Raw genomic sequence first — 23,110 nt, forward strand, 5'->3', positions numbered from 1 at the left:
TTGTTTCAAATGCTGTACCAGATCATTGATGTATAATGAGAAAAGTGTTGGGGCCAGCACACAGCCTTGTCTCACCCCCCTCTTTATGGGTATTGGGTCTGTCAACTCTCCCTTTGGCCCCCACCGAACTTTTGCAAATGTATTTTCATGCAACCTCTCCAGCTGGCCCAGGAGGTTCCTTGGCATGCCCTGTTTACCTAGTGCTGCCCATAAGGAGTCTCTTGGCACCAGATCAGATTGTTTATTTTTTTATGTTTGGGGAGCGACCCCGTAGGCAAGGATCGCTCCCGGGGAGGCCAAATTATTATTAGGCCATTTTTGCCACCCCTGGGGGCAGATCGGCCTTGCGATCTGCTCCCGGGGGGGGGGGCAGAAACCACTATAGACACCAGGGAATATTTATTTTATTCATAGTTGCGCATAAGGGGAGCGGACCCTTGGGCAAGGGCCGCTCCCCAGGGGGCCACATTATTTTTAGGCCTTTTCAAACCACTAGACACCAGGGATAATTTTTTTTGTTTATTTTTATTTTTTTATGTGTGGGGAGCAACCCCTTAGGCAAGGGTTGCTCCCCTGGGGGGCAAATTGTATTTAGGCCATTTAGGCCCCCCTTAGGGGCAGATCGGCCTATTTTTATTAGGCCAATCTGCCCCCAAAGGGGGCAGAAACCTCTAGACACCATGGATTGGTGGGTGTGTATGTGTGTGTTTTGTTTGGGGGGGCAGCCCTTTGGGCAAGGGTCGCTCCCTATGGGGGCACATTACTGTTGGACATAACATAACAGTCTCACAGACCCACTGACAACCTCATGCATCCACTCACAGACCTGTGTACACACTGACCCACCCACTAAAACACTGATGTACACACTCTCACACCCAGACAGACATTCTCACAGCCACTCTCACCCCCAGATGCACCCTCCACACCTATTCGCACACCCAGAGAGGCTAGCGGTCAACTCCCACCGGGCATGGCCAAAGAGCTGTGTGCAACATGGGGTTGGGAGGTTAGGGGGTTTGGCGACAGGGTCTGGCTGCAGACCAGATCTTGCAGGCAACCTCTGCTGTGCACAGGCTAAGGCCATATGGAGGAGTATTGCCCCCTCCTGCTGTGAGCGCAGCAGAAATCATAAATAAAATGGGCATTGCTATTTTATTTTAAAGCATCCCTGGTCCCGTCCGAGTGCGAGCATGCGGCCATTCCTACTGGGTGGCAGCAGGGATAACTCTCTTAAAGTGTGAATTTCGGACTGGCTGGCTGTCTTGTGACAGCCAGACAGACATCCTCACTTCATACCTCATCAATCCGAGCTGTTCTAAATAGCCAAGCTTATTGCAGACACATGTCCCCAGTCTCAACAGGAGCACTGGGTTAGCCCACTCCAGCCAATCCAGTAAACCTGGCATTGCTCCCTTGACGATTACTACTATAAACAGCATGAGAGCAGCTCCAGGAGTGGTTGTTGTAAGGAAAGTCAAACAACTATGGAACTGGATCAGGCTATTGGCTGCTCTCGGAACACATGATCAAAATGATACACAGGTCCGGTGGCAGTATCAATGACCAACTACTTAACCAAATAAGAACAGAAACAGGGAGTCTCTTCAGCAAAAAATGGTAGTGTGGAAAGAGGGGCATTGTTCAAAAACACATCTATGACAGCAGCACATCAAACAAACAGTTAAGGAGACAATACCAGCTTCATTACATGATTTGTGTTGTTAGTGCTTCCCTTTGACTACAGAGTTGATATTGAAGACTTATTCACATAGATTACCAAGTAAAAAACAATTTACTTAGGTGAATTAAAACTACATTGAACTTCTGAGCAATAGCAGCAAAACCGAGCGCACATAAACAAACCTTCATAGGTTTCTGCAATTAGATTTCATAATTAAGTTCAACTAGGCCTGGTATTGTTGAACAGGATGGTGGTTGCAAGCGTTTTAGGGTCTTCTTCTTCCAAATAGTGAGACAGTGGCACTTTAAACATTGTACCATGAGACGCAAAACAGCAAAGGCCATTTTTAGGGCTCAGCTGGATAGCACATGTGCTGTCTCAAAGAGTCATTTTGTGTTCAATCTGTGGTCTTCGGCCCACCCATAGGCTCACCATTTGCTTACTCCATCGTTGCTCCCATATCCTTTATCCCCATTTGTCCATTGCATGCATGCGTCATGCCTCTTCTTGTGTTTAGCCCTCCCCAGAGCATGGACCAAGTGTCCATCCACTGCTTCTGTTTTAGGAGCTACGTTTTTCTTTGTGTTTGAGCACTTCACAGGAGTGCTTGTGTTTTCACTTGCTCCTTCTCCTGCTCCTCTTTTCCCCTCCCATCACCCCCATCGAAATCCCAGCCATATAACTCTCACATCCGAACATGCTGCTTTAACTGCCAGGAATTGATCTTAAAGCAGCAAACAACACCCCGGTCTTAATCCCCTTGTGGCGTCTGGTACAGCCTGACCACTGCTCATCCAGACAATCCACTTTGCTGTGTAATGAAATTGCAGCTGTTTTGTCTGTTATATTCCAATATTCTCTTGCAATCTCTTCATCAACCACAGTTGGGACACAATTCTACCTCTGCAGTCTCACACATTGGTGACATCTCCTCAATTCCCATTTATTATTTATTCTTGTTTGCTCCTTCTCGTGGTCTTCGTTCTGCCCTTTTTTTAGAGAGTAATTTTGGAGATCATTAGGCCGCACAGACGATGGCTTCCACATACCCATTTACTTGTGCCTAGCAAAAGCCTGCAACAGGGCTGTGCCAGTTTTACGTTAGAGTCCATGCCCACTTGTCATACATGAAGCAGACGTAGAAGTGGCTCCACTTCTACGTCCTTTCATACTTCCTGTTTTTTTTTCTTTTAAACAAACAATGCTATGGCGCTTGTTTTCTGTACAGGCTTCGTGTAAGCACACTTTCTGAAAAGAAGAAATACTCAGAGAAGCCAGCTTCGCATGTCCTGGTGGGAATCACTTTTGACAGTCTGATGAAATCAATATTTGAAATGTATTCTGTGATGTTTTAATTACTTATTGTACTAAAGAACAATGAAAGAGTGAGGTGTTTGAAATCTTGCTTTCAGCCAGGGTCCTTAATCGGGCATAGTTTTGCCAAGTAGTTTGTTTTCAGTTTCAATGGTAAACATTTTCGGTTGTATAGAAACTGCAGAAACCCCTTTCGACATCCAAATGCACAGATAAAGACCAACAATTGAATTGCTCCATAATACAGTTTCCAATTCTGTTTTCATTGTTCACCTCAGTCCGAGGATGTGTACAAAATACACTGGAAAACATTACGCTTCACTTTTTTTTGCTTATAGGTGTCCAAAAAACGACCAAGAGGGCATCATTTACATTCAGTTTTAAATTTACTTTTATTCCAGCTTGGACAATGCTTCCTTTCATTTGTTATGCTAAACAGCTTTAAACAATATTTGAGACATGCTCCTGAACCACAACCTAAGCTTTATTCCCCTCGAACACTGCTGCCTTTCAATTCTTATGTCAGACACCTTTAAACGATAGTTGTGACTGCAAAAACACAGGCCGTGTGCAAGATACACTGGAACATGTTACCCTTTACTTATGTTAGCTTATGGGTATCCAAAAAACAACCAAGACGGCAACATTTATAGTCAGTTTTAAATTTACATTTATTCCAATTCCGACAATGCTGCCTTACATTTGTTCTGTTATACAGCTTTAAACATATTTGCAACTGAACCTCAATCACAACATAGGTTTTATTCCCCTAGAACAATGTTGCCTATCAATTCTTAGGTTAGACTTAGACAGCTTTAAACAATAGTTGTGACTGCAAAAAACACAACGTGCAAGATAACTAGAAAATGTTACCCTTCACTTATTTTAGCTTATGGGTGTTCAAAAAGCGACCAAGAGGGCAACATTTACATTCATCTTTAAATTCACCGTGATTACAGCTTGGAAAATGCTGTCTTTCATTTGTTATGCTAAACAGCTTTAAACAATATGTGTGATCGCTCCTGAACCACAACCTATGTTCTATTCCCCTCGAACAATGCTGCCTTTCAATTCTTATGTCAGACACCTATAAATAGTAGTTGTGACTGCAAAAACACAGGATGTGTTCGCAGTACACTGGAAACAGGGGTGGCTCGTCTGCTAGGGTGGAGGAGCGTCACCCCTAGAACACTCCCCCCCCCGCCAGCAGAAGGAGCTGTAAAACTTTTATAGAAACAACATAATTAACTCAGTTTATTATGTTGTTTCTATAAAAGTGGGCACGGGTGTGACGTGGTCGGAGTGGGAGTGCACAGCACTCTCCCTCAGTTCGCAAGTATATTTGGGTGGCCGTCTCCGGCCAGCCAAACACACATGCGCACTGTGGTCTCTCCAGCCTGACACTGTGTTGCAGGGCTGAAGAGAGCCTACACAGGCTCCCAGTCTGCCTGGGAGCGCCCTGGTTTTGAGCAGTGTCAGGGTTGGCCTCGTGGCAGGCTGGGAGCCTGTGCCTGCAATGACGGAGCAGAGCGGATGGAGTGGCATGGGAAAAAGATATGGTTTATTTTTTGGTCTCCCCCACCGTCCCTGCCACGTAACGCCCGCCCCTTTTCCCTCCCGTGAGCTGCGACTGACTGGAAAATGTTACCTTTCATTTATTTTTGCTTATAGGCGTCCAGAAAGCGACCAAGAGGGGAACATTTAAATTCAACTTTAAATTTACAAGAATTCCACCTCAGACAATGCTGCCTTTTCATTTGTTATGTTAGACAGCTTTAAACAATATTTGCAACTGCACTTCATCCACAACATAAGTTTTAGTTTCAACTTTACTGTGCCAAAAACAGCTTCAAGGACACACTTCTGCTGTGCTTTTAAAAACAAAAGGCATTCATTCTTGGCCATGCACACAATATCACATTAGAGGAACTGCTTGCCAGTTATGAAACGCATACTGTAGCATTATTTTTCCTTTGTCATAACAAAATGTGCTTACCACCACTCTTCACTTGCAGTTGTACGTGGGAAATGTCCTTAATCTTTTTTACATGTGCACTTTAATGACTTTGCACCATTGCTATCAATTTAAATTCAATGATTACATAAATTAAATTTAAGCGGTCCTTTCCAATAAACATGATGCATGTTTACTATCACACTAACAGTTATCCACCTTACTTATTACCAACCACTATCCATCCCATTCTCTATAGAAAGCACCACCAATTCCCCATAAAAAAGAGTAGAGTTCACCATATTATAATACTTTTTAAAGATATCTGCAGTTTGGGTTGCTACTTCCCTTCCCTTACATTTCAGATTTTAATTCACAGCTCATACCATCCTTCACACATTAATAAATGACAAAAGAATAATGTCTGTTTCACAGCACGTTAGAATAAAACTTTAAACATACTGTACAACCACAGTACTGTATAACATAGCTAAGATAAAACCAATAACTCTCGAAACGCCTGGACCTGTTAGCTTCGTCAGCAGTTGTTTGAAATATCAATAGTTTTACATGTTGTTTATCCCACATTTCAGTGACTTCTTGTTATGCAATTATTTGCCATATTTTGCCCTGTGTCAGATACTACGAACAAGATCCATTTCTATCTTCTACTTAAAACTCCGAAACTCTCAATTGACAGGAATAATACTGCGGGAACACTGTCATATCTTTTTCAACTCATGGATATGCAGTGTCCCTGCTTTCAAAGATTTATGTCAGACTTTGGTGAAGTGAGGTATTCCACCATTTTACATAATAACATGCCAAACTGGTGTTATTGAGCACATCCAGTGCTCATTCAAACAAACTGGATGCAGCAGAAATTCCTCTGCTGTTTAAAATGCACAAGACGGATTTTCTAACACATTCTGGGAGGAAATCTCCGTCCAGGAGAGAGGTGGCTTATTTTCTGAAGAAGATTATGGTCATCTCGTGGATTATCTTTTATTTAAGAATGGGTGATTTGGGCCCACTCTGCTGTAGCAAATGGTCAGCTCTCAATGACATTTAAACAGACTTACGCTCTTTAACTATATCTAACTGCTCGGTGAGCTGTGGAATTGTCTTTGATCCTCCTGCAGAAACCAAAAATGAATGTGTTCTTGTGTAATGTAACTAGTGGTCATGTGAAGCGCTCTAATAGTATGGCAACATTAAAGGTGAAATGTGGCATACAGCCTCCTTATCAATTAGTTTATTCACAATCCCAGGCCCCATAACATCGGAGCAATTTTTCATTCCTGATCACCCATCCTTTGAAGCGAGTCACACCAGGAGTGCTAAGTGTTTATTCCTCAATTGAGAGCTCTGGAGCTGAGGCTAAAGGCACTCGGAGTTTCTCACAGTGCCTGCCAGTCAGTGTAAAATGTGTTCAGAATACATGACCATCCACTCCTTGTCCTTTCTGCAGAGAGCACAGGGTAGTGGTCACGTATTCCTGCAGTAATTGTGATTCTGTTCAAATGGATGCGATGGAACACCCATCATGGGGGTACACAGTCTTCAAAATAATAAGGCACAAGGGAAAGAAAATGCAGTGCTCGCTTGCTAATTAAAAGTGATCCCTGGCTTTTATTCCCCCCACTTTCAAATGTTACTAGCCGCCACTGCCATCTTTGCTCCAGATGTCTCCTAGCGTGGGCATGCCTTTCAAATCCTATTTGGCAAATCCCTCCAGATGACCCACCTCCTTGAGGGCATCAGTAGTCCAAAGCAGAGTCTGAAGTGTCATTTTTTTATTTTACCCCAAATATCTAGTGGTCTTTTGCCAAACCCTCGTAAGGGTATGTCTCGGAAAGTTTGTTTGGGATCTATTCCTGTATAGCATGGCTGGCACAAACTACACTTCTAAAAGTACTATTGCCATAAAGGTGACAAAACAGTAGTACATGTACTCAAACTCAGCCTTGGAATAAGTCTAGCACCATACTCGGCTACTCACAGGTAATGCAGCATAATGCCATATAAAATAATGGAGAAAGGGACTTAATAAAACCCCCAATAGGAAATAATGTTAAAATAATCAAATTGTTTCACTTCTATATTATGTATATACATATTGTTTTAATCTTAAAAATCATGCAAAATTAATAATTACATATTTTATTCATTAATTTAAAAATTAAAACGGCATTTAAATGCACTAAACACAACTTTTAATTACATTTACTAATTATTAATTGAAAATCAAATTGTTAGGTAGGGAGTTTTGTTTTATTTTGTTTAAAAGATAACCTTTATCAAATGAATTAATAGGTTTCAAATTATGTAATTGTTTTGTAAACATTTAGTTTGAAGTGGTAATGACCTCTAACATTTTATTTTAATAGTTCCAAGGTAAACATAATTATGTTAATTTATTTTGCATTTATATTTTACTGTATAGATATTGTGAGATTTCCACTCCAATGATGAACATCCCCATCAAGTTGTTGGTGTTCTCTGCCTATATATGAAAAGTTACAAGTAGTACATTTGCACTCATATTTAGCTCCACCCCTGAATTCATTAGGTGGACACGTGTAAATCTATACTTTATGTAAATTTACACTTTGAAATAGTGATCAGCCAAAAACAGTAAAGTTACTCCAAAGTGTAAGAGGAAATTTACAGGCATAGACTTACTCTCATATAACTTTACCTTTGTGACTAGGCCCCAGTGTTCGCACTCTCACAACTGTAAAAACTTGAATTTGTGCTAAGTGTTTAAAGCTCATGTATTGGCTATCAGATACTCAGGCTTCATCCTGGAATCCACTCTTTTACCCAAACGTCGTAAAATAAATCAGCACCAGAACCAAAGTTCATTTTAGTGTAAAGCATTTGAGCGCAATTTCTTCATCCAACAGAGCCTTGCATTTATTTGCCACTGAAACCATGGGAAATAATCAAAGGACTTTGCCACATTCATAAACCCATGCAAACCAAAGTACCATTATACGGATGCAATTGTCAGTAGCACACCAAATGAGGATTTGTTCTAGCTTAGACCTCCTCTCATTCACACCAGAGTTTAGATACTTCTTTGTTTATCAGCGGTGAATCCAATGGTATCAGATATCCTCCAAGGTTTGAGTTTCTCATTATGCCAGGAAAGGTAGTATAAAATGCAGACAGGCAACTACCTTTGCAACTTGAGCGGCACTCAGTGAGTTTTTATGGCCATGGAAGGCGAGAACAGACACAAATGTCCTTATTCCAATACAGTGATATTTTGAGCATCATACCTTTAGATTGCATGGAGATGGGCTAGTTTTATTTCATAAAAAGACTGAGGAGCAAGAACTGTTTTTTTCTCCAACAAAGAGCCTATACGCTTTAGTTGTATGCTATCATGTTATGTTATATTATGTTGTTATGTTTTATGATATGTATGTTATGTTGTTATGCTAAATCATGTTATGTTATTTTAGGGTATAATACGGTATGTTATGTTTTATATATATATATATATATATATATATATAAAGCACTACATTGTCACAAGTATAGCTTTGTTTGTGTATGTTTACATTTTTGAAAAATTAAGCCAAGCTACAAAAACCCGCCTAAGCCTTTGTTTTCCAAATGTATGGCTACTCTCCTGAAATGTGACTATATTTCCCACAATACTATGATGTAATATATAGTACTACATTTGTAAAAAAATAAACAGCCAAAGTACATTCAGTTGAAAATACATGTTTAATTTCTTTAACAGAGTGCAGTGAAAATGCTTTCCACTGTCATTCAGACACGTGTATTCACAAGAGGTATCTCTGTAACAAAGAGTTTGACTGTATTAATGGAGAAGACGAAGTGGACTGTTCAGGTAAGACCTAACAATATATTTTTTGTTTGATATTTATTTGTGCATATCATGTCAAAGCTGCTGACTGCTAACTTCTAATTTAAACCTTTCAACTTCTGTGAAGTACGAAATTCCTCGCATGGTAAGAGAGCCTGTGCCACCAGACGCCTCTCAACTTTTTCTGGTCTGCCTTGTGATTTTTTTCCCTCAGTGGTCATTACTATCTGTTAGTCCAAACACAATGCCTCATATTACGTTAAGTCACCCAGTAGTGCACCAGTTTATTCTGATATCAGTGTTTATCCAAAATACACAGTCCATCCATAGAGTAGATGGCTACTTCCCTTTAAACCAAGCTATGCTGAGACTGATGGTTGATGAAATACTACAGCGAGGGCTTAATTTGTGCAGGTTTTTGCAGGCAGTGGGCCCCAGCACTCGTTTTGATCTTTGTGCCTGGTTTAGAGTTTGGCAGACGAGACCCTTTCCACAATATTACAAGTGTATTATATCCTATGACAATTCGAATAAGTTACACAGAATATCCGGCACATTTGTGACAGTGTACCCGTCCTCTGAACTCTTAATCTGGCCCCTATTAGGTCTTGACAGAGACAGCACAATCTCTGTTGCTTGCAAGACATTTTCTTCCTTAAAGAAAACTAAGAAGGGCTTACAACCCACCCATTACTTGTCGTTGGTAGGCTTCCTCATCAGTCTCATTTCCCCTTTTCTTCTCATTGGTCACCAACTTCAGGAATCACTTCTTCTTGGTGTGTTTGTCTGATCCGTATGGATCAAAGGATATTTTCTTTTGGTGCCCGTTGTCCTTCCACTGGGCATGCACTTTCAGATGTACTTTCTTTTTATTTTACTTGAAGCACTCCACAGGAGTGCATATCTTTTCAGGCAGCCTCCTATCCTTTTGGCTCTGTATCATTGTTTGCCCGTTCCCCTTCACCCTCTTCCTGTTGTCCGTTGTCTTTCTGTCCCTTCAGGCCCTCCTCCAAGGGATCTTGTGTTGCTTGTCCCTCCTCTGCTCCTCCTGCTGTCCATTGTTTTGCTGTCCCCTGCCGCACTCCTCCTGCCTGTCCATGTGCTCCTTGCCCCCTCCCACCATCCAGGGATGCCTGCTCAGACTTGCAATAACAAAAAAGCACTATGATGCAGACATATGTGGCCACGTCATAGAGCTTTATACCCTCCTGCGACATCCACATTGCTTGTCCCACCCATCCACCCAAAAAAAAACGTTCACAAAGCCATTTGTCTTTGCCAATGCTGGTTGCCTAATGCTGTCGACTCCTTTGTCACCCCCACCGTGAAGGATTTGCATTTATGCTCTTTATTGCAAGATTCAACACAGGATAGTGCTTGCTTACTCCCAGGCAGACAGACAGGCAGAGCATTTTTTGATTAACAATGGTTAGTGTGTATAAATAGTAGGTAAATGTAGAGGCCCAAAGTTCTAAAGTTCTTATTAGTAACCAGCTGCTGGCACTGCTAAATGCTGGGGCTGCCAAATGTATGCCTCTTTCTTTCACCGCCCTTGACTGCCTGTTCCGTAGGTTCACTCCTGAGGTTTCTTTTTCATCTTTTTATCCTTTGATACTGTGTTCCTCTTTCTTATTCTCCTTCCTTCTCTCTTTCTCTCTTGCTTTGAGTCATCTTCTGATGATGAAAAATGAGTTCTGGTAGGTAGCCAAAAAGGAGTGCTGGTGTACTTCTAGCGCCACTGACACACAACCTCCTCACCTAATATTTTACAGGATCACAGCTCTCTGCTTCTCCTCACTCTGACCATTACAAAAATATATTTTTGAGCCTTTTGACCTTTCGAGGTAGAGCTAGCTCTTTACTCTTTTCTCTTGTTGAAAACAAAAGCTCATTTGTTTTATATGTTTTGTTTGTCTAATGATCAGTATTATTTTGTGCTTTGGCCATAAGTCAGAGTTTTGGGATACCTGAGGTGATTTTACCACAGTGTAAAATTGCAGCACATTTTCCATTTCCGTGAACAAAACTTGCCCTCGTACCTTGCAATTATGAGTAAAACTCCATAGAATGGGGAATCGCCATGTGAGGCCTAGTTTGCCACTTGATCGGTGAAGGAAACATATGTATGCAGGGCTGGTGTGTGGCTTATGGGCGAGGGAAAGAAGTGGCATGAGTAGTCAAGACAAGGCCATTTTTTTTCTAAAGCAGGGGAAAACATTGTTTTCTTCCCCGTTAGAACAAAAAGCTGCATGAGACTTGGCTGCTACTGCGGGCAAATTCTCATTCAATTTTCTGTTTGGAAAAGTCAGGACAAGTTCTTCCACAATCAGTAAATCCGAGTGCAGAAAAACCTAACCACTATTAATAAGGCGGATCGAAATTAAAGCATGGAAGCATGAGTACATTTTTTACCTTACTTGTAACCAAGTCTATGGAAAGATAACTCCGATGATTTATTGCTGTGAATGGTGATTACAAAAATAGTTATGAAGAAGGGAAGATTCAGCTGTGTGAACATTTGAAAAAGGGGTAGAAGAATCTACAACAATGAATTACAAAGATATGGTAAGATGACACATGTATGTTTTTCTCCCATTACTGCAGTCGGATGCACTGGAGGTGGAGTCACTATTTCGGGCAGCTCATGATACTGTTGATACTAAGAAATAGGTACAAAAGCACCGACATCATACCTAAAGAGAAAGGTATGAATCAGTAAGGCAGTGTCGTGACAAAATGATGCTTTCCCTGCTGAATGTGATGAGGTGCCCATGAATCTCCCGAACATTCACTGGTCTTGGGCTCAATGGGGGCCCCTGAAAGGTTGGGACCCGCTAAAGGGTTCGGGACCCCCATGTGCGGCAGGGACTGTTGGTGTGTTATGACTAGAGGCTTCTTTTAGAGTTGGTTTGGAGATTCCACCTTTGGGATTTTCTCAGAAAGCTATGGTCAGAGATTCGAGTACTTCTTCCAGAAATCAGAGGACTTCCCATCACAGCCCAGCTCTAAAGCATGCCAGAGACCTTTGGCAGGTGAACCACTGAGTTACCAAGATATATTAAACATTGTAAATTTGGCAATCGTGCTACATGATGTAACCGACCATAGTGCTGCACGAGCAGGAAGTTCCTTCTCCTTTGGCAACAGGTAAGGGCGGTGGCGTGCAGAAAGTTAAATAAAAGTACTCCCTACTTGTTATTTTCCATCGTGGACGCCAAGGAGTATTTATTTGCGCTAATAATTAAAGGGGATGGAAGCCAATTCCTTAGTCTTTCCCAGGCACTCTCCATGTTATTTAAAAATGTAGTTGATTTATCAAAGGAGTAACAGAGGCTGCAGCTCAAAAGACTAGAGTGAGTCAGATTAGCAAGAGGGACAATGTTTCCTTATTCTCGGTAGGATATTTCCAGACAGAACGAGATTACATTGTTCTTATATTTATTATTATGTTACATACACGAGGATGCACATGAGATTACAGCACCAGGCTTTTCAGCAGCGCTTTCCGTGAACACATAAAATGTGTCCTAAAGCAGATTATAATTGGGAGTTTTGCAGTGTATATTTCTTGCACACCTTTCTTAATTAGAGCAGTTAAGCAGCACTGTAATCAGCAAGTGTAAGTCCACGTCAAATGTCTAAAAGTTTGAAGCAGAAAGGTGCTACAGTAAACTTCGATGATGTCAGAAAATAAATGAATGGGAAGCTAGCTAATGAGAGCCTGATGACTGTAAGAAAAGGTCCTCGAGACTTTACAATTAAAGGCATTGCAGGGCTATTACTGTTGCTGGACGACCATACGGCGCACATGAGGCTGCCCCTGTGCTATGCCCCGTGTTACTGAGTAAACACAATCGTGCACTGCGTGGGCTTCTCTCTACGCTACTTTCGGAGCAGCCGGCAGTGAGTGCAGCACTGATACTCAGAGCAGTGGAAGACTAGTTTCTTTGTTGGGGGCTGCTTTCACGCTAGCAGGGACCCTCAATGCCCACTAATGTGTGGGAAGCAGTCAGACACAGGACCTCATTACGGGTTTGGCGGGCAGAAAAGCCCGCCTGCCAAACTCCTGCGGTCAGGTGGTCAGGTGGCCCAGTGGTGTCCAGAGCACTTCTTTGAAACACGCGGCTGCTGCAATTGAATCTGCGAGCACAGAATACTGAGGCAACGTAATCCTGAAGCCATTTCAGGCCTCTTTAATCCATTTAAATGCGCCCGTCTACGCCAGGTCGGGCGAGGGGTCAGTCCCCCGGTCCGTCCAGTAGTTTGGGTTGGACCTACACGTCAGAAAGGAGTCTCAGACCCTGTCTGCCTGACACTTGCCAGATATGCCCCGATTTAAGGGACAATACATGGTGCTGCCCCTCCTGTAATTGGGCACCTCGACATATGGGATCCATGGTTTCCATGGACAATAATGCCCACATATCCTTCTTGTTGGTAAATTGTAGATCACTACCAGCACATAAACTGGATATTAATATTTTGCTGAGCGATAGTGCCCCCACTGCCCTGTTCCTTGCCGAGACGTGGCTACATGAGGGGTCTGGACCCGATATAGTGCTGGCCCTACCCCCAGGGTACCGGATAGCAAGGACCGATAGAACCACCTCCAGAGGAGGAGGAATCGCAATCATATATAAGCATGAATTTAAGTTTAGCTCTTGCCCCCTGCAGTTAATGGGCTGCGAAAGTATGCTCTTCTCGCTGACTCTGAACCCAACATTCACCTTTACAGGAGTACTGCTCTATCGTCCTCCGGGGTCCAGCGACAATTTGTTTAATACCTTTCCAGACCAAGTAGCCGATCTAATATGTAATAAACCCAATCTTACGATTCTAGGTGATTTTAACATTCAAGTAGACAATCTGGACTTGGTATTGACTAAACGTCTTTTGGCGGACATGGAAGCTCTCATTCTAAGACAATTAGTTACAGGCCGGACACATGAAAAGCGGCATACGATTGACCTAGCCTTCAGTAACCTGTCAGTGCTTTGCCCCATGCCCGCTCTTCTTTGGCTTGGTCCGACCATCTATTAATTCCGCTAAAACTACATATCTCCTCGGTAAAAAGCTCCTCCCAGCTTATAGCTCGGAGAGTGAGGCAGTGGCATAGTCTCATCGCGGATTAATGGATCAAGCTTTTAGACAGCCGTAAATCGACGTATTTCAATCACATTCAGATAGAAATTGAATCCTTTAACGATTGGATCACTGAATGTCTTGACACTCTTCTCCCCTATAAGACAGTAACCGGGCTCCCAAGGAGAGTCGAGGCCCAGTGGTTCACCCCTCATCTGTCAACACTTAAAAGGAAGTGTTGGTGCTTTGAGAGAAAGTGGAGGAAAACTTTAAACCCAGTTGCAAGGGAAGAATATAGGCAATCCATTAGGCACTATCACACAGAAATTAGACTAGCACAAGGTGCATATTATTCTGGTAGAATTGAACAGGCAGCAGGCTCCCCTAAAGAGGTTTTTCAGGTGCTTAAAGAGATTTTTCATTCTCCTAAAGCATCTGACCCAATTGAAGCCTCAGGAGAAAATAGTAACAAGTTAGCCAAGTTTTTTCAACAGAAGATCAACACCATCTACTCTAATCTTCCAAAGGACAAAGCCAAGTCTGAGGCCCAAGATACAACCCCCCTAATAAGCACAGTCACTCTATCACATTTCTCCCCCTTATCTCAGGAACAGACTGCCTCCTATCTTGCCGCTTTAAAGTCAGGTTCCCTGTTGGACCCAGCTCCCCCTCACGTGTTAGCTCTTGGAGCTCCAGCTATTATCCCTGTTCTAATCGAACTACTGAACTCTCTGCTGCGGAGCGGCTGGGTCCCGGGACAATGGAAACATGCGATAGTGAAGCCTTTGCTAAAAAAAACAAATTTAGAGACCAGGGATCTTAAGAATTATAGGCCCATATCCTACTTCCTTTCATGTCTAAAATATTGGACAAATACATTAACTCCCAACTCTCCATTTGTTTGGAAGAGAATAATATCTTACACCCTACTCAGATGGGCTTTAGGCCTTTGCACAGCACAGCATCAGCCCTGATAGTGGTCACGGAGGAGGCTAGGAAACAAATGGAACAGGGCTATATGACAGCTATCATACTTTTCGACCTAAGCGCTGCCTTTGATACGGTAGACCATCATCTCCTGATTCAAAAGATAAAAGCAACGGGAATTGATGGCTCCGCACTCAAATGGGTCTCCTCTTTTCTTGAGGAAAGATAATTTCAGGTCTTAGACCGCTCTCATTTTTTTTGATCAGTACAAACTGAGCTGTGGGGTCCCACAGGGATCATCGCTTAGTCCCACCCTATTTAATATATACATGGCCCCCTTGGCAGAACTAGTGGAGTCCTCTGGACTGTCACTGGTTTCCTACGCAGATGATACTCAGCAGGTGGTGTCCTTTTCCACTATAGAGGGGGCAGATGGATCGGCATTGACGTCATGCTTACAGGCAATATCTAGTTGGATGACCTATAGTGTGCTCCAACTTAATGGAGATAAAACTGAAATAATGATCCTCAGCCATCACTCAAACCCTGGCATTAATTCCTTGGCCATGGCCTCTTTGGAGTCCCTGCCATCCCCCAAGGATCACATCAAAAGTTTGGGAATTTGGCTTGATCCCCAGCTCACCCTGGAATACCAGGCCAAGAAAAGTGCTGCTGCTTGCTTTTGATCATTGAGACTCTTGAGAAAGTTTCTGGGAATACTCCCGCCTTTGGCGAGAAAACTCGCTGTACAAGCAATCATTCTGTCGCGGCTTGACTACGGCAATAGTCTATTTCTCGGCTCCCCCAAATATGTGATCAACAAATTGCAGGTGGCTCAGAATGCAGCAGCGCTTCTTCTGCTTGACATTCCAAGGCATAGTCCGCACTCCACTGGCTTCCGGTGGAACAGCGGGTGAATTTCAAGACTCTTTGTATCACTCATAGAGCATTACATAACAGAGGACCCCATCTGTTAAAATCTATGGCAACTTTTTACAAACCTGCCAGAGCTCTCAGATCGGCATCGACTGCCTTTGCCATATTTCCCATCGTCAAAAAAGTCAGATGGGGGGGGGGGGCTACAATATAATATCTGGGAGCCAAACTATGGAATTCCCTCCCTCTAAATATTTGATTAATTAGTTATGAAATGAACTTTCAGAAAGCTCAAAACCTGGCTTTTTAAACTCTAGTTTCCCGTCCCTGGTTCCTGTTGTTGTTCTTTAGTGCTGCAAGGCCTCCGGGTAGTTTGGCGCTTTATAAGTTCATATAACATAACATAACATTTACATCCACTCCCTGTCCCTTCAGTTCACTCTTGCAGCTTTCTGCTTTCTCCCTTTGTGACGCTTTTTTGCTTTTCCCTTCCTCCCCCTTTCCCATATGTGTCTTTTGCTTGCAGTAAATGCTTGAGGCAGAAAAATAAGTGCGCCTGCACTGGAAACCACAGGCTCAAATTAAGCACTGGGTTTATTCATCAAGACTTTTAGCAATATGCATCTGAAACTGAACAAGAAATGAAAACAATCCACTAGAAGGTCAAACTCTGTAAACTCTTGTGAGGGACAAGAATTAAGCAAGGTTTGCATTTTATCACTCAGGTATACTGAACAACCCGGTCTAGGGGCAGAATTAGGTAAAATGTTTGAAGAAATATGAGTTCTCTAAAAAACAATCTATTAGAAACATGATAAGAAACAGCTCAGTTGTTCTGACGGGCTTTATACAGTATTTCAACAAGGCGTACTCTTGTGTTTTTTATAGATATAGGAACAGTGCTACGTGCTAAGCGGTTCCGAGCGGACTAGCAGAGTAGTGTAGAAAGGGTCAAAGGACAAGTAGAAGTTTGTGGTGCAAGGACCTTATACATGAAGCAACTGTTTTCAAAAGTGTGCAACAAACCAATGCAGTAAACTATGTTAAAAGAAGGGAGCTGCCAATGGATTCTTTGGATGAAGAGCTAGCTAATGAATCAAATATGTCAAATTGCTCACCGTCTGTGTGGCTGTGACTGAAACAGAACTTGAAAATAAAATCAATCACACATGATGATTGTTAAAGAAAAATAACACATCTGTGATTGATTTCTTTACATTGCTGGCTACTAAGGAGTCTTATAATTTGCATCGCTCTCGTTAATAAATGTATATTTTTATTCTGGTCTGGTCAGATCCGAATTATTGTAGCACTTGATATTTTAATTTGGCTGATATGTGGCTGATCTCATTAAAATGTTTGGCTACTGGAGACTTTTTGATTTTGAATCTGATGCTGCTTCTGAGTACTTGTAAGTGAATGTTGGTGTATTTATTTCACCTTTTCCTAGTATAACTTTCTGTAAGGGCATTTTAGCAGGTAGACACAATTTGTTGTGTCACAAGTGGATCTATCTTGTATTTTGTGTTTCTTCCAGAATATGCATGGGTGACCACACTTCCTGGTATAATGGCATTACAGTGAATACCGTTGAGGGAAGGGAACATTTCACGTTTTTGTGTGGTGCTCCATTTAGGATCATTTCTAATTTTTTAGACTTCTTTTTCTAAATTAAAGCTCAGTTGATAAGCGAAAATAACAATTCAAGCAACCTTTCAATTATATTGGAAAGCTGTGATACCAAACCAAGCACAGTGCTTCACAAAAGCTCGCCAGTCTCTAAAATATTTTACCAGATTAGAAAAGAATTGGCACAATGAAGGATTAGCCCTCAGAGGTAGCCACCTTGCAAATCTATCACCTCTTACATCTCATATTCTTCCGTAGGTCCATGCCAGTCACTAGAGAGCAGTAAAGAACAAAGCTAGTCTAAGAAGTAAAGTCTGTTTTCCCCAACTGGAGAACATGGTAGGAAAAATGATAAAAGAATGCCTTGTGTGCCTAGCAGCTGGCCCACATGATACTCCGCTTCTATCACCACTGTCAATCTCACCAGTGGGTTTGAGACACTACTATGTTTCCTGATAGGAGAAACCTCCTAATAGTTATCAGTGAATATTGCAAGTATACAGTATTAGAAGCCAGCCACATCTGCTGAAGAAGTCATTCGGCCGATAGGAAAGATTCTGGCTAACAATGAGTTGCTGAAGAATCTAAGACTATTGTAAACACCTTACTCCATATTCGGATGAACAGTATTTCCAGTCCTGAACTTTTTACCTACAAATAATTGCAATTAGATGAATTACTTTAGTTCAGTCGAAGCAAACCACAGCTGCAATGCCCAGAATGCAACAGGCTGCCATACAAAAGCCAAGAATAGAAAGCGTGTTCATAATTTGAAGTGAAGTAGTCTCCCCAGCTACGAGCTAACAATGGTCTATGATCTCAAACAGAGCTGGCAGATTACCTCCCTTCTCAATAGGATCAATTACCTTTGGTTCACACTCTGGTGGCCTCGGGCCAATTATAAAAATGAGAGCTTCATATAAACTCATACTGAAGGATTCAACCTTGAATCTACCATGAACTCATTCTTGAGTGAATACCACAATACCCCTCATCCAACCATTCAATGTGCTCCCTTCGAACTAAGCATTGGCATGGCATTTGCTGACAGTCTCACATAATCATGCCTGAACTCTGGCTATCCTCACAATTAGGCCACTTTGTAAAGACGACCGTGCCCATACCAGTCTCCGAGCTAGAGTATCTGATGTCAACATGGGCGGTCAAGAGTTAGTCAAAAACAGGCATCTCAGGGACAATTTTTGACTTCCTTATGTGGGTGGTATCTGACATGCAGGGGACACTGATTACCACTAAGGACCAGATCTACAAGAAAGTGGTGCATCGGTCCTGATGCACCACTTTCCTTATGCCGCCCCTGCCCCACCTAACAACACCATGATAACGCTGAATTTACAATACGGTGCACCATGGTGCTCGTTTACACAATAGCTTCATAATATGCTGTTGTGGTGTTTTGCTGGATTAGCGCCATGAATTATGGCGCTAGTGCAGCAAAGCACTATGTAGCCCCGTAGGCTACTATGGGCCCGTTACTTTAATGCCTGCCTCGAGCAGGCGTTAAAAATGATGGAAAAATTGTTGCAGTGAAATCCTGTTGATTTGAATGCGCCATTTTTTTGTGGCCTCCCTGCGTGGGAATGCCCCCCTTGCATACATTATACCTGGTGCAGGTATAATGTGGCGCAAGGGGTTACAAAGTAACGCAATGCCAGTATTGAGATAATTTGTAAATATGGCGAAGAAGAATAGCCTCCTTAACGCCACACTAGTGTAAAAAAAAGTACACTAGTGTGGTGCTTAGAGGCACTAGGGCCTTTTAAATCTGGCCCTAGGAGACAGTTGAAAGAATTATATCCTTCTTCCAGGGATCGATGTGGCCTGCCATCTGACAACAAATGATTTCAAACAAGAAGAAATCATGACCTGGGATCAAGAAGATTCTATGGCTATGTTGCCCTTTCCTCAGGGTCCTATGGCGAGGCATCAGATCCTTGCTGTCCATTTGGAAAGATTACTGCTGAGTAACCATATGACCTTGATCCAAATGACTCTCAAAGGGTTTGTATCATCTCAAACTCATCTCTAACTGTAATTCAGGACTGAGATAGCCAGACTAGACTCGACATGAGATCTAACCCCTAGCCTTCGCAGAAATACCAAGACTTTGAAAAGGTTTGTAAGACTAGGTGGCTGATATATTAAATAATGTTTTGACGTGGTTTGTTTTTTAGGATTTGTTACCTTCTGTTCTAATTTGGGGATGAAGGTGCCACATGTGCACAATAGGTAGATAAACACCTCCAGTGTTGGTTTTGTCCATTAGGCAAGCCAGCTGTGAATTAAAAGACCCAACCAAGAAAATCAGATGTGACATATACTCATTATATAGAACACAAGAGGTCAGTCTGAGTCTAAGTTGCAATATAGGTCTGTGCAGGTCTGATACGATGTCTCATCAAATATTACACACAGGTTTGTGGGACATTGACATAGGAGGCATCACTTTCTCTTGGTTTGCTTCTTTTCTTTCTGAGAGCTCCTTTCAAGTAATTTCTCCGCCGTATAACTCTCAACCCCATGCACTACAGTATGGCATCCCTCACGGCTCATGATTAAGCTCTACATTGTTCAACTTATAAATCCAGCCTTTAGGCCAGGTTGTGGAATCCTCAGGGCTTACGCTGGTATCGTGCAAATGATACTCAGCTTGTACTTTCATTATCGGACAACCAATCGCAAGACAGGTCCAACTTTAAAAAAGGTATGCTTAGGGTGGCAGAGTGGATGACAGCTGTCTACGCTTCAATGCTAACAAGACCGAGATTATTCTGCGAAAACAAACAAGCTCCTTCCTGGGACAACCACTGGTGGAGTTCTTCCCTTAGGCTTCACCCAAACCTAAGTCCTCCATCAAAAACCTAGAAGTTTGTATTGGATAATACCCTCACCTTCGAAGTCCAAGCTAAATCGGTTGTTGGCACCTGCTTTGGACTCTTGAGATGGCTTAAAATGATCTTAGGCCTTTTTGACCCCTGCACCGGTCAAACCATCATTCAGACGGTCATCTTATCCCGATTGGACTACTGTAACATTCTAAACCTAGGAGCCAATAAATCAGAGACTACAGCTTGCTCAAAATGCTACTGCTAGGCTGCTCTTCTCTCTTCTGAAGTTTTGTTCTGCCTCTGACCATCTGCACAGATTACACCGGATCCCTGTGAATAAGCATATCTACTTTAAGACTCTCTGCATCACCTACAAGATTTTTTATTCCCAGGGGGCCCAATCCAATTGTATCATCCCACATGCTCCCTGCATTATTCCACAAACCTTAACCTGGCCATTGTTCCTCGAGGCAGGAGAGTCAGAGCGGGGGACAGTTCCTTCTGTGACCTGGCCTCTCTCTCTGGAATGCACTTCCTCTCTCCATCAGAAACCTCCAGAATCATCTAGTTTGGAGGAAATCTCTCAAGAAATGTGATTCTCCATCAGCTTCTCTCCCCCTTCTTGGGGTGCTGGCTTCTGCAGTTGTGTATTCTATAGGCCTAGCGCAGGGAAGCCGTAATGGTGGGCAGCTACCCACTCTACAAATACTACAGCATAGCATATAACATAGTTTGGCTATGACATTTTCCCAGGACAATATTAAATCCACAACATTCTCATAACGTAACTACCACTGATTCACCTGTCTGATGCTTTTTGGACCTGTGTAGTTTGAGTACAAGTACTGCACCATGGAACTGGGTATTGTCTAATGCCAAATCAGCCATCCCCTATTTGTCTGTAATTTTGAAAACATTGAGGTTCCAGTAAACATTGAGTCAGAGTCTACTTTAAATAATATAGGCTCATCTCTTAAGAAGCAGATGCCCTTTCAACATGCCAATAATCTTCTCAATAATGTAGCCATCGTGAACTCTATCTGTTCAATATCTTTTCCTTTTATCTACCCCAGCCTTCCAGATTGCTCCCAGCCATTCTTCTACCAGTTGAGCATTAACCCCAACCATTTTCTAAAGAAAAATATTTCTTCTGTCTTACCTGATAAAACAGCTGACTCATCACTACCCAACTTTTCAAGAATTTCTTGCAAGCTTGATGATAGATTTTCCTACTAAAGCCAAAAAACAAATTGCCTAGTGCCAGTGGTGGCTGGTGGATTTTGGAAGTGGTGGACCCCTCAAAGTCCAACAGCACTCTCAAAGTCAAATAACTTCACAGGTTTTCAAATCGCGCACACACATACACTTAAATACATGCTTATTAATACAGCCAAACACACACACAGTTGCAGGCACACAAAACAGTCACACGGGCATACACATGCACACTCCAGCAAACACACAAATACATGCTCAGGATTCTAAACACATAAACTTACCTAGCGTAGCCACCAACATGAGCGTCCATGCTCTTTGTCTGCAGGGCAGGTCCATGATTTCTGACTCCCATGTCTGTCTGCTGCATACTAGAAGAAGGTCATTGAGCTTCCACCCAATCAGAAGCTGGGTTGAAGGTACTGATGAAGACCTTTTTTAGGTCTCAGCTAGACAGCACTTGGGCTGTCCCTTGAAGACCTGTTGCATATACTTTGCGGGTTTCAGCCTACCCTTAAGCTTCCCATATGCTGTTTCCATTGTCGCTCTCCTTTTCTTTCTCCCCATTTGTCCATTTTTGCATTTGTCATGCCTGTTCCTGTGTTCAGCCCTTCCTGAGAGCAGGGACTAAGTGCTATATAAATACACTGGTCACCATTTTAACATCTGTTCACGGACAACGTTTTTTCTTTAATCTTGAGCACTTGAGACAAGCACTCATGGTTTACGAGGCTGTGCTGTAAACAGGGCTGTAAATCTTGTTCTCATCTTGTCACATTTGGTGTACATTCAAAGACTGAGGTCTGTTTTCTGTTCTTCCCTCATCCTCTATGCTTCCTATTGTCAATGCTTTCCCGGTTTCACTTGTTCCCCGACCCCTTGTTTAGATTAGACACACACATCGTACTTTGGTTCTACTTCCCTTGCTTCTATAACAAGCTGGTGCTTGTCTTGTTTTTGTTTCTGATTGGAATGTTTGTCGTATCAGCATTGCTTCAGTTTTTTTAATGGTTTGTATCAGCATGTTTCCTGGCCTTTATGTTCGCGTGTGCTGCATGTGTCTTCAGCTGACCATTCACTTAACTTGACCCGGGGTGCACCTGTTACTGAGAGATTTGCATTGTAAAAACAAGCCAAAATTACCAACAACTCCACTTAAACTTTCAGTTCTTTACAGTTAATGATATTAGGGGTCCCAAACGGATGAGTCTGGAGCTTTCCAAACAGATGCTGCACATGCCTGTGTGCTGAGAAGGGAAAGTTTTCTTGGCTGACTCTATTATCCCACTCTCACTCCTCTCATGGCAACAGATGGTCAGCGGTGACAGTGGGTCTCATTTGGATGATCAATTGGGCCTCTATCTCCATCCTCAACAGCAAGCAGTGAGCCCTGAAACTTAAAGAGAGCTTCAAGAAGCAGCCAGACTGTGACTTCCACACCATCCAATGTAAGAAACTGGCAGAACCCTGTCTGTCCAGTGACAGGGCATTGGTAAAAAGGGTAGCATAGCAAGGAAGAGTGTTAAACAACACCTCTTGTTTGCCTCAAAGGTCACATAAAATTCCTAAGTTATTTTTAATGCATTGCATTGTTTTGTACACAAAGCACACACCTTTTTCTGCCAGTGCTACAGCTGCACAGCACTGTCACAGCACTGTAATGCAAGTATATTGCAGGTTTGTCTCTGGATAAGTATTAATTTTTATAGGATGCAGCCTGTGATTTTGAGAGA

General features: G+C 42.4%; 1 protein-coding gene across 2 annotated transcripts in view; it reads left to right on the forward strand.

Annotated features, from left to right (window-relative positions):
• Positions 1 to 23,110, forward strand: part of CFI (complement factor I) — a 224,335-nt gene that overhangs the window by 159,256 nt on the left and 41,969 nt on the right. For both annotated transcript variants that reach the window (XM_069241061.1, XM_069241054.1), the window contains one exon: positions 8,713 to 8,823. In XM_069241061.1, the coding sequence (XP_069097162.1) occupies positions 8,713 to 8,823 (111 nt within the window). The remainder of the gene's footprint in view (positions 1 to 8,712; positions 8,824 to 23,110) is intronic.

This window comes from Pleurodeles waltl, chromosome 1_2 (assembly GCF_031143425.1).
Source record: "Pleurodeles waltl isolate 20211129_DDA chromosome 1_2, aPleWal1.hap1.20221129, whole genome shotgun sequence".
Taxonomy (NCBI): domain Eukaryota; kingdom Metazoa; phylum Chordata; class Amphibia; order Caudata; family Salamandridae; genus Pleurodeles; species Pleurodeles waltl.